The following is a 13000-nucleotide window of genomic DNA, read 5'->3' as shown; positions in this document are numbered from 1 at the left end:
ATCTTTAAGTTTGTACACCCACTGGGTGTGTTTGCCAGTTTTTGGACGAGTGGGGGCACGCTAAGTGCACCCACTGGGTGTAGTCCCCGAGACTACGGTCGACTGCTGTCAGTCGACGGTAGTCTTTAAATTGAGTCGTAGTTGAGTTTCTTCGCTCTGTCTGATCGGGCCAAGCCACATGGAACGGTATCCCGTCGACTGCGGGCAGTCAACGTCTTTCTCTTCTTCTTTTTTACTGGGTGTAGGCTACTGTCTTAGAAACTCCATTATTGTCTCTTAGCTGCTCGGAAGCAACTTGTCTTTGACTCGACTTCAGGGGTCGGTCGGGTGGGATAGGAACCGGTGGGGGCACGCTAAGTGCACCCACTGGGTGTAGTCCCCGAGACTATGGTGGACTGCTGGCAGTTGACCGTAGTCTTAGTATTTATTGTCTTTGTTGCTCTTTTTTTTTTACTGAGATTGCAACTCCTCCCCTTCGACTTCAGAAGTCTTGTGATCTTGGAGCCTGCTTGGCTGATCTAGAGAAGCAGCAAATTCAAATGAACCTTGATCTGGAGCTGGCCAGGACGGAGCTGCAGAAGGTCAGAGACGGCGCCGCAGGTAAGACGCCTTTGTCGACTGGTTAGTTTTCAGGCTTGAGTATCTCTTCGCTTTCTCCGACTCAATCATCATTTTTGCAGAAAAATTGAAAGAAGCTCTGGCGAAGAAGGATCAGGACTTGGCTGCTGCCCGTAAGGAGGCTGATGACAAGACCGCTCTGGCCGCGCAGAAGCTGGCTTCGGTCGACCAATTAGAAGGGGACAACACCAAGTTGAAGACCGCTCTGAAGGAAGCCAACAGGGAGTGTTCACGTTGGAAGAAGGAGCACCTCACCCTGAGCGAGAAGATGGAAAGCATCGCTCGCAGGAGAGACGACCTGGAGAGCTACTTGAGGAGCTTTGCCAAGAAGCTGTACATCAAGCTCGAAGGTGCACAATTAGTTCCGACTGGTTCTTTTTTTATGTCGACCCAGTTTTATGAAATTTGACTTATCTTTGGGTCGTGCATGCAGAACTTTGCCAGAACTTCGAAGAGGAGACCGGGCGGATCGAAACAGGTTTGGATCCAATCAACTCTCCGGTGCACGACGAAGCTGCCATGAACCTGCTCCAACTGGAATCCCGTGTTGACTGTGTCGTGGATTACTTGGCTCGACTGAAGGTCGCCATGACGCGGATCAACCCGGCGCTTTGGCCAGAGTCCACGCTCCAGAATGATCTCGAGTCTCTGATGACTCGACTCAACGGAATCCCTGACCGAGTGCAAGAGTGGAAGAAGTCCTCAGCTCGGTGTGGTGCTGACGTGGCTCTGTCTCTGGTCCGCGTCCATTGCAAGGAGGTGCGGGAGGAGAAGCTGGCCGCCATCCAAGTCGCCAACACGAGGAAGCACAACTTCCAGGACTTCATGGAGACATTTATTGCTGCTGCTACCCGCATCGCAGATGGGATCGACTTGGACGAGTTTGTCGCCCCTGCCAGCCCTCCTCCTCCTGAGGAGTGAAAAAACTTGCCTCGGAATGCCGAGTGTATTTTGTAATCCGTTAAACTCTGCTTTAAATTGGCCTAGAATGCCGAGTGGGAGTGTAAAAGTTAAACTCTGCCGAGCTGGGAGCTCGAGTACTTTGATCTGAGGTCTCTGGGACCTTTTAGGCTTTATTTGAAATTGATTTGTTGTTGAATCCCTTCGTGGATGACCCGTCGAGTGGTATTTGATCTTCACTCGAAATATCTTTGTGTCTGTGGTGCAGCTCCGAAGGAGAAGGTGGCAGTCGACCTGCCCCTCGTCGTCCTTGGGAAATGAGAAGTGTTTCATACTTAGGTAAGTGCAGGACTGCAGCGAAGCCTCCGAGTGGGAGGTTTGCTCTCCACTCGGCAGGATTTTCAAACTTAGGCGAGTGCTGACTGCAGCTAAGTCTCTTCGTAGGAGAACTTAGGCGAGCGCGGGACTGGAGCTAAGCCCCCGAGTGGGAGGATTGCTCTCCACTCGGTAGGATTTTTCAAACTTAGGCGAGTGCTGACCGCAACTAAGTCTCTTCGTAGGAGAACTTAGGCGAGTGCTGGACTGCAGCTAAGCCCCCGAGTGGGAGGTTTGCTCTCCACTCGGTAGGATTTTTCAAACTTAGGCGAGTGCCGACTGCAGCTAAGTCTCTTCGTAGGAGAACTTAGGCGAGTGCTGGACTTCAGCTAAGCCTCCGAGTGGGAGGTTTGCTCTCCACTCGGTAGGATTTTTCAAACTTAGGCAAGTGCTGACTGCAGCTAAGTCTCTTCGTAGGAGATCTTAGGTGAGTGCTGGACTGCAGCTAAGCCCCCGAGTGGGAGGTTTGCTCTCCACTCAGTAGGATTTTTCAAACTTAGGCGAGTGCTGACTTCAGCTAAGTCTCTTTGTAGGAGAACTTAGGTGAGTGCTGGACTTCAGCTAAGCCTCCGAGTGGGAGGTTTGCTCTCCACTCGGTAGGATTTTTCAAACTTAGGCGAGTGCTGACTGCAGCTAAGTCTCTTCGTAGGAGAACTTAGGTGAGTGCTGGACTGCTGCTAAGCCCCCGAGTGGGAGGTTTGCTCTCCACTCGGTAGGATTTTTCAAACTTAGGCGAGTGCTGACTGCAGCTAAGTCTCTTCGTAGGAGAACTTAGGTGAGTGCTGGACTGCAGCTAAGCCCCCGAGTGGGAGGTTTGCTCTCCACTCGGTAGGATTTTTCAAACTTAGGCGAGTGCTGACTGTAGCTAAGTCTCTTCGTAGGAGAACTTAGGCGAGTCCTGGACTGCAGCTAAGCCCCCGAGTGGGAGGTTTGCTCTCCACTCGGTAGGATTTTTCAAACTTAGGCGAGTGCTGACCGCAGCTAAGTCTCTTCATAGGAGACCTTGGGCGAATGCTGGACTGCAGCTAAGCCCCCGAGTTGGAGGTTTTCTCTCCACTCGGTAGGATTTTTCAAACTTAGGAGAGTGCTGACTGCAGCTAAGTCTCTTCGTAGGAGAACTTAGGCGAGTGCTGGACTGCCGCTAAGCCCCCGAGTGGGAGGTTTGCTCTCCACTCGGTAGGATTTTTCAAACTTAGGCGAGTGCTGACCGCAGCTAAGTCTCTTCGTAGGAGAACTTAGGCGAGTGCTGGACTGCAGCTAAGCCCCCGAGTGGGAGGATTGCTCTCCACTCGGTAGGATTTTTTTTTTTTGAACTTAGGCGAAACGGATTCGCGGCTAAGTCACCCACTAGGGGTTTTCGTATGTAAACAAAAGTGACAGCAATCATTGGAACACTCTTGTCTTTGATAAAGATGAAGCTTTTGGACATCGTGCACACGTACAGGACGCTTCATCCGGAGTATGGTGCCAACTTTTTCAGGATTGGCATCGATCCCCCGTTCGGAAACGAGAAAACCGAGTAACTTTCCACCTGGAACTCCGAACGTGCACTTTGATGGATTGAGCTTGATATCATACCTCCTGAGGTTGGCAAAGGTTTCAGCGAGGTCAGCCCGCAGGTCGGAACCTTTCCGTGACTTGACCACAATATCATCCATGTATGCCTCCACATTCCGACTGATTTGAGTGAGTAAACACTTCTGAATCATTCTCATGAACGTGGCTCCGGCGGTCTTGAGGCCGAACGGCATGGTGACATAACAGAAGCATCCAAATGGGGTGATGAAAGCTGTTTTGATTTCGTCGGGTCCATACAGATGGATCTGATGGTACCCGGAATAAGCATCTAGAAAAGACAATCTCTCGCACCCCGCAGTCGAGTCGACTATTTGGTCGATGCGAGGGAGAGGAAAATGATCTTTCGGGCAGGCCCAATTGATATGTTTGAAATCTATGCACATGCGAAGTGACTTGTCTTTTTTGGGGACCATGACTAAATGGCGAGCCACTCGGAGTGGTAAATCTCTCGGATAAACTCCGCTGCTAAGAGCTGAGCCACCTCCTCGCCAATGGCTTGCTTCTTCTGGATGGCGGACCGTCGAAGGTGTTCCTTCACAGGCTTGAATTTTGGGTCGACCCGCAGACGGTGCTCAGCCAGCCCCCTGGGAACTCCAGGCATGTCAGAGGGTTTCCATGCGAAGATGTCCCAGTTCTAACGGAGGAGCTGGATGAGCGCTTCTTCCTATTTGGATTCAAGCGTCGTTGAGATATGAGTCGGGGCAGCATCGAGGTCGGTCGGGTGAATGTGGACTGTCTTTGTTTCACCGGACGACTGAAAAGCTGATTCTGAAGCAGGCTTCTTGGCTCGTAGCAACTCGCTTGGATCGGCAGTCTTTTGGTACTCTTGCAGCTCGACCACCGCCATCTGAGCATCTGCAATCTTTGAGCCCTTCTGAAAGCATTCTTCTGCCTTCTTCCGATTGCCCGTAACAGTGATCACACCTTTGGGGCCGGGCATCTTCAGTTTGAGATACACGTAACATGGCCGGGCCATGAAGCGTGCGTAAGCTGGCCTGCCCAAAATGGCGTGATAAGCACTTTGGAAGTCCACAACCTCGAATGTCAACTTTTCTTTGCGGTAATTCTTTGAATCACCGAAAACCACATCAAGAGCGATCTGGCCGAGTGATTGGGCTTTCTTCGCAGGAATGACTCCGTGGAAACTCATACTACTGGTGCTGAGCCTGGACATCGGAATGCCCATTCCTTTCAATGTTTCAGCATACAGTATGTTCAGGCCACTGCCGCCATCCATCAGGACTTTAGTCAGTCGAGTGCCTTCAACAATTGGGTCGACCACCAAAGCTTGCCTCCCAGGGGTGGCAATGTGCGTTGGGTGATCAGACTGGTCGAATGTGATGGCAGTCTGAGACCACTTCAGGTAACTGGGTGTTGCCGGGGCAACCATGTTCACCTCTCGGTTAATGACTTTCAGTCGACTTTTGCTCTCGACATCGGCAAAAATCATCAGGGTGGAATTGACTTGGGCGTATCCATCGTCACTGTCTTCCTTGTCCTCGACCCTGTCCGACTCTTTTTCCTTATCCTTGGACTGCTTTCCTTGGAACTGCTGGATCAGGAGTCGGCACTGTCGAGGGGTATGCTTTGGGTAAATAAAATTACCCTCTTCATCCTTCTTGGTGTGGATGTGACATGGCAGATCCAAAACATCATTTCCGTCTTGATCCTTGACTTTTTTGGGCTTCCATGTGCCCTTGGATTTTCCCTTGAAGTTTCCCTGGGCTACGGCCAGGGCCTCCCCAGGAGCGGCTGGCTCGGCCTTCCGCTTCTGCTTCCGACTGGAATTGCCTCCAGTTTCCTGGGCGACTGCTTTCTGTTTGCCACTCCGGAGTCGATCTTCGTCTTCTCCGTTAGCATACTTGGTGGCAATCTCCATCATCCGATTCAGAGACATCTCTCCAGTTCGACCGAACTTCAGATTCAACTCTCTGTATTTAACACCTTCCTTGAAGGCACAAACTGCTTGATGGTCCGGCACGTTCTCAACTGAGTGATGCAGCGTGATCCACCTCTGGATGTATTCCCTCAGAGTTTCATTCGGCTTCTGCACACAAGACCGTAACTCTATTAGGCCTGCAGGTCGCTTGCATGTTCCTTCAAAGGTTGTGATAAACACTCGGGAGAGGTCCTCCCAAGTGTAAATGCTGCTGGGTGCCAACTGATTTAGCCATGCTCTGGCCGAGCCCTCTAACATGAGAGGCAAATGCTTCATGGCCACCTCGTCATTGCCACCGCCAATCTGTACAGCCACTCGGTAATCTTCGAGCCAGGTGTCAGGCTTAGATTCACCGGTGAACTTGCCGATTCCAGTCGCCAACCTGAAATTGGGAGGTATCACTGCGGCTCTGATGGCTCGACTGAAGCACTCTGGCCCTGAAGCGCGTACTCTGCTGCTGGCAGGCGCATCTCTGTTGTGGCCTTCTCGATGAGCTCTGTTCCTGTCAACCAAACCTTGAACGAGGATGGATCTCGCATCAAAGCCTGGGTCCCTGGGGTCGACTGGAATCCTCTGCCCAACACTATGAGGGCGTCTGTCATCTTGCCGTTGAGGCGCATATGACCCACTCCTCGGGGGAGGGGTTGGCACCCGACGTCGATCATCACGGTCGAATCGGTGATCATACTGCTCATTCCTCCTGTACTGATCATGCTAGTCGCCACGTCCCTCACACCTCGGGGGCGATCTCGGGCTGTGAGCTGACTCGACTGTATCTGTTGCGACGGACCGACTGTGGATCCTATTCCGCGACTGAGAGACAGCGGAATTCTGGTTTCCTGCCACCCGGAGCAATGCTCTGATCTGTAACAAGCCCCTGCCAGCCTCCGACTGGGAGGGCTGAATCGATTCTGCTATACGGGCCGCGGCGGCCAGATTCTGAACTGGGGTTCGATATACCTGCGTCGGCGGGAAGAGCTGGCGTCGACTAGACTCGGGAGCCCGCCGGCGCGCTTGCTCGTCGCGTGCTCGCTGGAGATTCTCCAGTCGAGTGCGCTCGGCCAAGTTGGCCAAACGCGCGTCCTCGAAGGCCCGGGCCTCGGGGGTCTCTCCGACGATAGGAGTGAGGAGCGCGTCCATGTTCCGGCGGCGAACGTCCTCTCGCTGCAATGACATGAGAGGTTCGGGGAGATACTCATCGTGGGGATGCGACGGATCGCCTCCACCCGCGCCTCCATCAGTGCGAGGGAAACCGGGGGGACTGTGTGTGCCATCGACCGCCAGAACCTCAGCCGCTGGATCGCTGCTGTCGCACTCGGATGCGGTCTCCACGGAGCCAGTCGACAGGTCGAACAGGCCGTAGAGGGATTCGACGGGCTCGATTGCCGCGACTTGTGGGGCTGCCGATTGGCGGGCCACGGCGTGCCTCACCCACCGCTGAAGTCTTGACCGACCAGAGCGCTTGCGCTGGTGGGAGACAGGGCGGCGAGACGATACGGGGGCCGACCCATATTGGGTCGACGGTTGCCGCAGGAGGACGCCACGAACGCATGCGCGGAAATGCGTCACACCGCGGACGGGGAGGGCGTCCATGTCGAGTGGTGCCTCCTGAAGCCAGGCGGAGTCGTCGACGATGAAGGTGAGCGCGCCGAGACGGATCTCGCGGTCCTCCACCAAAACTCCGCAAGAAAACATGATCAAAGGGATTGGGAAAGACCACAACTTCTCCAACTAAGCGCTAAGATTCCGACCCCACGGTGGGCGCCAACTGTCGTGGTTCTAGCACTGACAGTGATGTAGGGGGGTGAGTATGGAGAGGCTAGATCCTAGCTATTGGGAAGTTGTTACACGCGAGGTCTACGAGTTCAGGCCCTTCTCGGAGGAAGTAATAGCCCTACGTCTCGGAGCCCGGAGGCGGTCGACTGGATTATGCGTGTATGGATTACAGGGGTGCGAACCCTTCCTACTGAGGAGGGGGGTGGCTTATATAGAGTTCGCCGGCCCCCTCCTGCCCTCAGTAATGCAGGGTTTAAAGTACATTTAAGATGGGGCGTTACTGGTAACGCCTCTAATAAAGTGCTATAATGACCATGAAGACTACTTAGCAGCTGACCGTTTGCCTACGGAGTGACTGTAGGTCTCCTGGCGGTCGAGTGGTAGCTTCATAGTCGAGTGGTAGCTTCTTGGTCGAGTGTCTTGAACCTGTCGAGTGGAGTACCTTCAAGTCGATTGATAGATGATTTCTTCTAGGGATGTCCTTGCGTAGGACTCTTTGAGACGGGTCCGTGCTCCTACCCCAGGTACGTAGCTTCATCACTGAGGGCTCGCGTTTAGAAAAATTCTCGCATGAGCTTGCTTGCCTGGTGCACGGGTGAGGCACCGGCAAGCTACACCGACCCCCATGCGTCGTTTCTCTCGACCGCGACCATCGCCGGAGCGCCGCTGCCCTCGGGCCTCCCTCTCTTTAGATAATAGTGCACCTGGTGATCTACGTGTTCCCACATAACAATTCAATGAAAGCTTCACCTGCTATTTAACATAGCTAAGGTTATCTTCACACATCATGAACAGTATACACAACTTAGCTGACAAAAAATTTGAATGTGCAAAGCACAAACGATATAAACAATTGATTATGAATAAAATGTAGACGTGTCTGTAATCACAAACAGATGTGTGTCTTCCATCAAAAGAAAAATAATTCTGTACAAAATGGAAACAGAATATACTGAATGTATCAATGTTCCTGCTGGCATGAATCAGAGTATATGGGGATAGGTAGGCCTCAGTGGTACGATTAAAATCAGAAGATAAAAATTTAACAGACACTATCCATTATCTAGACTGCGTTAATGAAATTTATTTGAAGAAAATCCAAAATCAAATTAAAAGTTTTCATATTTCCAATGTTTCCAAACAAGAAACTAGCAATAAATTGACTTTATTGTTATAATGGTTTTGCAGGTTTCGTGCCACATCAATGGCTGCCCACTAATGGCTCCTTCTATAAATAAGCAATCCTAACAACTCAATTCCAAGAATCAAACGTCAATGGCTGGGTGTGGTGGAATATTACTGCTAGTGTACTGCATGCAGGCAAGAGGAGTATACAAGACAAGCATGTTCATCTCACAGAACAGAGGGCTAGTACTGTCCTTTTCGTTTTGGAACCGGCAGAAGAGAACTGTCCCATCTCTCCCCTAGCTCCTCTCTGTGCTTGTATCCCTCTCTTGTTCTGCCGTAAACCTTTTTTTCAATTTCTCTGCAACTCACCCCCAATTACTTTTCACTTGAGGCAACATACACCAGAACCCTAGTAACATAGGCTGATAAACAAACGCATAACACATATATGGCAAAACAGGATCATAGCATGGCAGTGCCTAAACCTTTTCACATAATAAGTTGATAAACAGGAGGTGAACAACAAAACATTTTGTCCCGGGCAAGTTGCGCTAGGCGAACAGGACAGTTCAGCATAGGTATAGCAGCAGACACCTAAACATAGGCCCGGCAAATTAAGTACAACAACAGCATCTGTGCCTCAACTTTTCACATGAGTTGATAAACTGGACAGGTGAACAATAACAACAACAAGAACAACAGAACAACAACAAAGCCTTTTGTCCCAAGCAAGTTGGGGCAGGTGAACATAAAGATTAATCTTCTCATCTCCTGGACATAGGTGCACCGATTGAGGTACTCCAGCATCGCCTGAAAGAAGCAAAATAGAGCCAGGGTAAGAATCAAGTTCACTAAGTTAAACAAGATGAATGCGTTGAAGCTTAAAAGCCATGAAGTCAACTTTATATCCATGGACAGTTTAGGTCTATGCAGGGGTAAGCATAAAGCAAGATATTCATACAGTGGGAGGATATTTCACTGAGGTTGTAGTACCAATTTAAACAACCGAAATAAGTAGCATAACACTAATCCAACATTCAAATATCAATAAAATAGTCAACTGAGCATCTCAACAGTGGGATTGAATAGACGGCTCGAATAAGAGTTCACACTGCTGCCCACCCTAAACCAAACAGCTGAACCGTAGGAGTGGGACACAGGTTGTGGTACCATTTCCTATTCCTAACCCTTTATTCCATTTTTTTGGTCTATCTACATTTAAGGAGCTGAAGAAAAAGAGGCATCAACTGCGCAAGAGCCTCAGATTAATGGTAACAGAATTAATCCATCGAATTTGTCAGTCTTACAAATTACTTGCACCGTAGAGTATGGACTGAACAACCACCTTGTTTATAAACTATAATAGTGCACCTGGTTATCCAAGTGTTCCCACATAACAATTCAGTGAAAGCTTCACCTTATATTTAACATAGCTAAGGTTAGCTTCACACATCAGGAATGGCGAGATAACTGACAGAAATTCTGAATGTGCAAAACACAAAATATACAATCGTTTGCTTATATGAATAAAAGGTAGATGTGTCCGTAATCACAAACAGATGCGTGTCTTCAATAAAAAAATCCTATGAATTTGCGACAACATATACTGAATGTATCAATTTTCTGGCTGATATGAATCAGTGTATATGGGGATAGGTAGACCTCAGCGGTACGATGAAAATCAGATGATACAAAATGAACAGTTAATATATATCCATTATCTATACTGCATTGATGAAAGTCAATTTCAAAGTTTTGATATTTCCAATTGCCAAGCAAGAAAGTTGCAATAAATCGACTTTATTGTTGTAATGGACCATCAGGTTTTGTCCCACACCAATGGCTGTCCACTATTTGGCTCCTTCTATAATTAGATGACAAGCATAAATCTCAGTAAAAGGGAGTAAATCATACGACAGAAAGTTCTTGCATGAAAAAAAGAGAAAATTCTTAGTAATATTTAAGATCCATCTGGTCAATGTTTTCGGACTCCCTCACCATTATCCTGAACAGACGGCAATTGATAAATCATAATAATAAATATTTATAAGCTTACAGCCCATAGACTTTTTTTTTTGCAGGGAAACCCATAGATCTTCATAAATACACACAAAAAGACATTATTGGTTAGCAGCACAATGACATAGGTTCAAATTGTGCTACTAACAAATAAATAAAGATAACAACTCAGTCAAAACACACTGCAAACTTATTAAGTGTGCGTAGAGTTTTTACAAAGTTAGGATAGTCGATAGTCATCATTATTGTACCTACAAGATTATCTAAAATCACACATATCATAACCAATGGATCATCAATGAATGCTCTTGAACATAGCTGATAAATCTTCATAACTATACCAAAGTAGGTCACGACCGATAAATTCCATAACTACACCTAAAGACCATTAGACATCTGATCTGGTAGGTCCTTATTATGATGAACCTCAAATGGTAGATTGCCAACTGTATTTAACATGATCAGATAATCAATCTTTTGGACCTTAAATTAAATATTATTGGCAGATACAAGTAATATTTATAACCTTATACTCATTCAATACATAATTGAGGTTTAAGTCCAAGAACCCATGATATGTACCTTAACTCCGTATATTGATATATAGTATCACACGTACGATGATGAATCGCATAATATGCAAACCAACAATTGACCCGGTAGTGCGATCTTTATCTACGTATACTGATCCTATATATATATATATATATATATATATATATATATATATATATATATATATATATATATATATATATGACGTATAAACAATCGGCCGGCTCCTATTCTGAACTTTATTCCCGTGTAGTGGTCTGATATCATACACACGCAAAAAAAAATGTAGGTTCAATACAGATGACCATGCAGCCCCGCTATATAACATATTCAGAAAATTGTGGGCTTCTATTAGTTATGCATATTAATATATCAATATCATGTGCAAATGACCAGCCACTTAACGATCCAAAGACTAATTTTGCGTAATTATACCACATAAAAGGTTCTTCCCAACTACATTAGGTAGCTTTTAATCTCAGCTTTAATTCTACGTACCGATCTAATAATCAAATAGCAAATATGAGTGGCATGCATATTCATTTCTGAGCTTGTGTTCTTAAAAATAACATGATAATGCATAAATAATAAATTAAAGATGATTAAAGGCGTTTCCCGCATAATTGCACGGACATCATGCTAGTTATAATTTAGAAGTAGCATAAAAAACTTACTTAGATTTAACATGGCGCGAAATCAGCTATCTAGGAGTGAGTACGAATCAATTCTTCTTCTTTGTCTTTTGGAAAAATGTATGTTGGATAAGACTCTCTTTGAACCTGTGAGGAATGACTACCGGCATGTCATCATCATACTTGAACTTACGTACCAAATTACCCTTCTTGTCATATTGCAGGAGATGGCCATAGCAGCTGACAAGCACGTCCCCCTCCTCGGAGACAACCTTCGCCAACCATTCACCTTGCTCCTGAAAGCGCCTGATTTCCATCACAGGCAGTTTGATCTGGTACTGGAACGCCCAGACATCGTGCTCAGGATCCTGAAGCACAAAAATGGACATCCCAGTCATGCCATCCTTGCTGGTGGACGCAGCAAGCTTGCCACCGAGGTCAAGCAAGTGCATGACATGGCGGGGGTTCACAGGCGGCGGACTCATCTGCCGCGACGTCTCTGCCACTGTGTCGAACACCCGTATCCTGTGGTAGCGAACACCTGACCGTCTCCTCCAGTGTATGTGCAGGCTGCCATTGAGGAGGACCGGCGCGCCAAAGATGGATGGTTCCTCGGCCAAAACCTCGGTTAACGGACAATCGACGAGCCATGAATTGTTGGTTCCCACCGTGAGGACGTAATACTCCTGCCGACAGATCAACTCCATAGAGTTCTTTTTCCAGTACATGACGCGGAACTCCCCTGAAGGTTGGTGCCGGAAGAGGGTGAAGAGATTCTCTATGGGCTTCCTGTCCTGCTGGATGGCAGCCCACTCGCGCGTGGCCGGATTGCAGATGATGTAGCTGCCGACGACGAAAAGGCCGTCGCAGGAGGCGGCGATGCCGAAATAGCCGCGGAATGGGAACTGGAAAGAGGGGCCGAGCTTCGCGGACCGGAGGTGGATGGTGTTGAGGCCGGATTCTAGGCCGCGGGCGGCGATCCGGCAGGACCTAATCAGGGGAAGCGCCGGCTGGCGGCGGTGGTGGTCGAGGAGGAAGGTGGGGTCGGACGCGAGGCTGCGCCAGGACCGGCAGACGGCGCGGAAGCGGAGCACAGACTTGGCCGGGAGGCGGGGCAGGATCTCCTGCTGCAGGATCTCATCGGGGATGCCGGCGAGCCGGTCCGACCTTGCCCTGCTTCTCCTCCTCGGCGGGGCCGTCCGCCCCGGTTCTTCCTGGGCGGCCAGCCGCCGCCCAGAACGGAGGAGCATCGGCGTGGTGGTTTTGGTGGAGTCGGGGAGAGTGGAGACGGGATCAGCGGCGGCGCCCGGCAGGCCCAAGCGGAAATGGAAACCCTAGACGGAGTACTACTCTGACAAATGGGTCCACTGAAGCGTGTGCGCCCGCTGTCCCCACACTGCAAAAACTCATGCACCTACACGCTTGTAAACTCACCAGCACCCTAGGAATTGAGGGTTTTTTTTCTTCAAAAAATACTTCT

The 13000-nt window shown here is 48.9% G+C and overlaps 1 protein-coding gene across 1 annotated transcript; it reads right to left on the bottom strand.

The window, feature by feature from the left end:
* Nucleotides 1-11609: 11609 nt before the first annotated feature.
* Nucleotides 11610-12770, bottom strand: LOC147983212 (F-box protein At5g10340-like). Its single transcript, XM_087539462.1, has one exon. The coding sequence runs from the start codon at nucleotides 12768-12770 to the stop codon at nucleotides 11610-11612; it is 1161 nt and encodes a 386-aa protein (XP_087395588.1).
* Nucleotides 12771-13000: the final 230 nt, after the last annotated feature.

The sequence above is a fragment of the Triticum urartu genome, chromosome 2A (assembly GCF_056163025.1).
Source record: "Triticum urartu cultivar PI428250 chromosome 2A, HENAU_Tu73, whole genome shotgun sequence".
In the NCBI taxonomy this organism is placed as follows: domain Eukaryota; kingdom Viridiplantae; phylum Streptophyta; class Magnoliopsida; order Poales; family Poaceae; genus Triticum; species Triticum urartu.
The sequence above is the reverse complement of the archived record's forward strand: the minus strand, read 5'-3'. Positions and strand labels throughout refer to the sequence as shown.

Coding starts and splice junctions, on each gene's coding strand:
- LOC147983212 (XM_087539462.1), bottom strand. CDS start 12,770: ATGCTCCTCCGTTCTGGGCGGCGGCTGGCCGCCCAGGAAGAACCGGGG.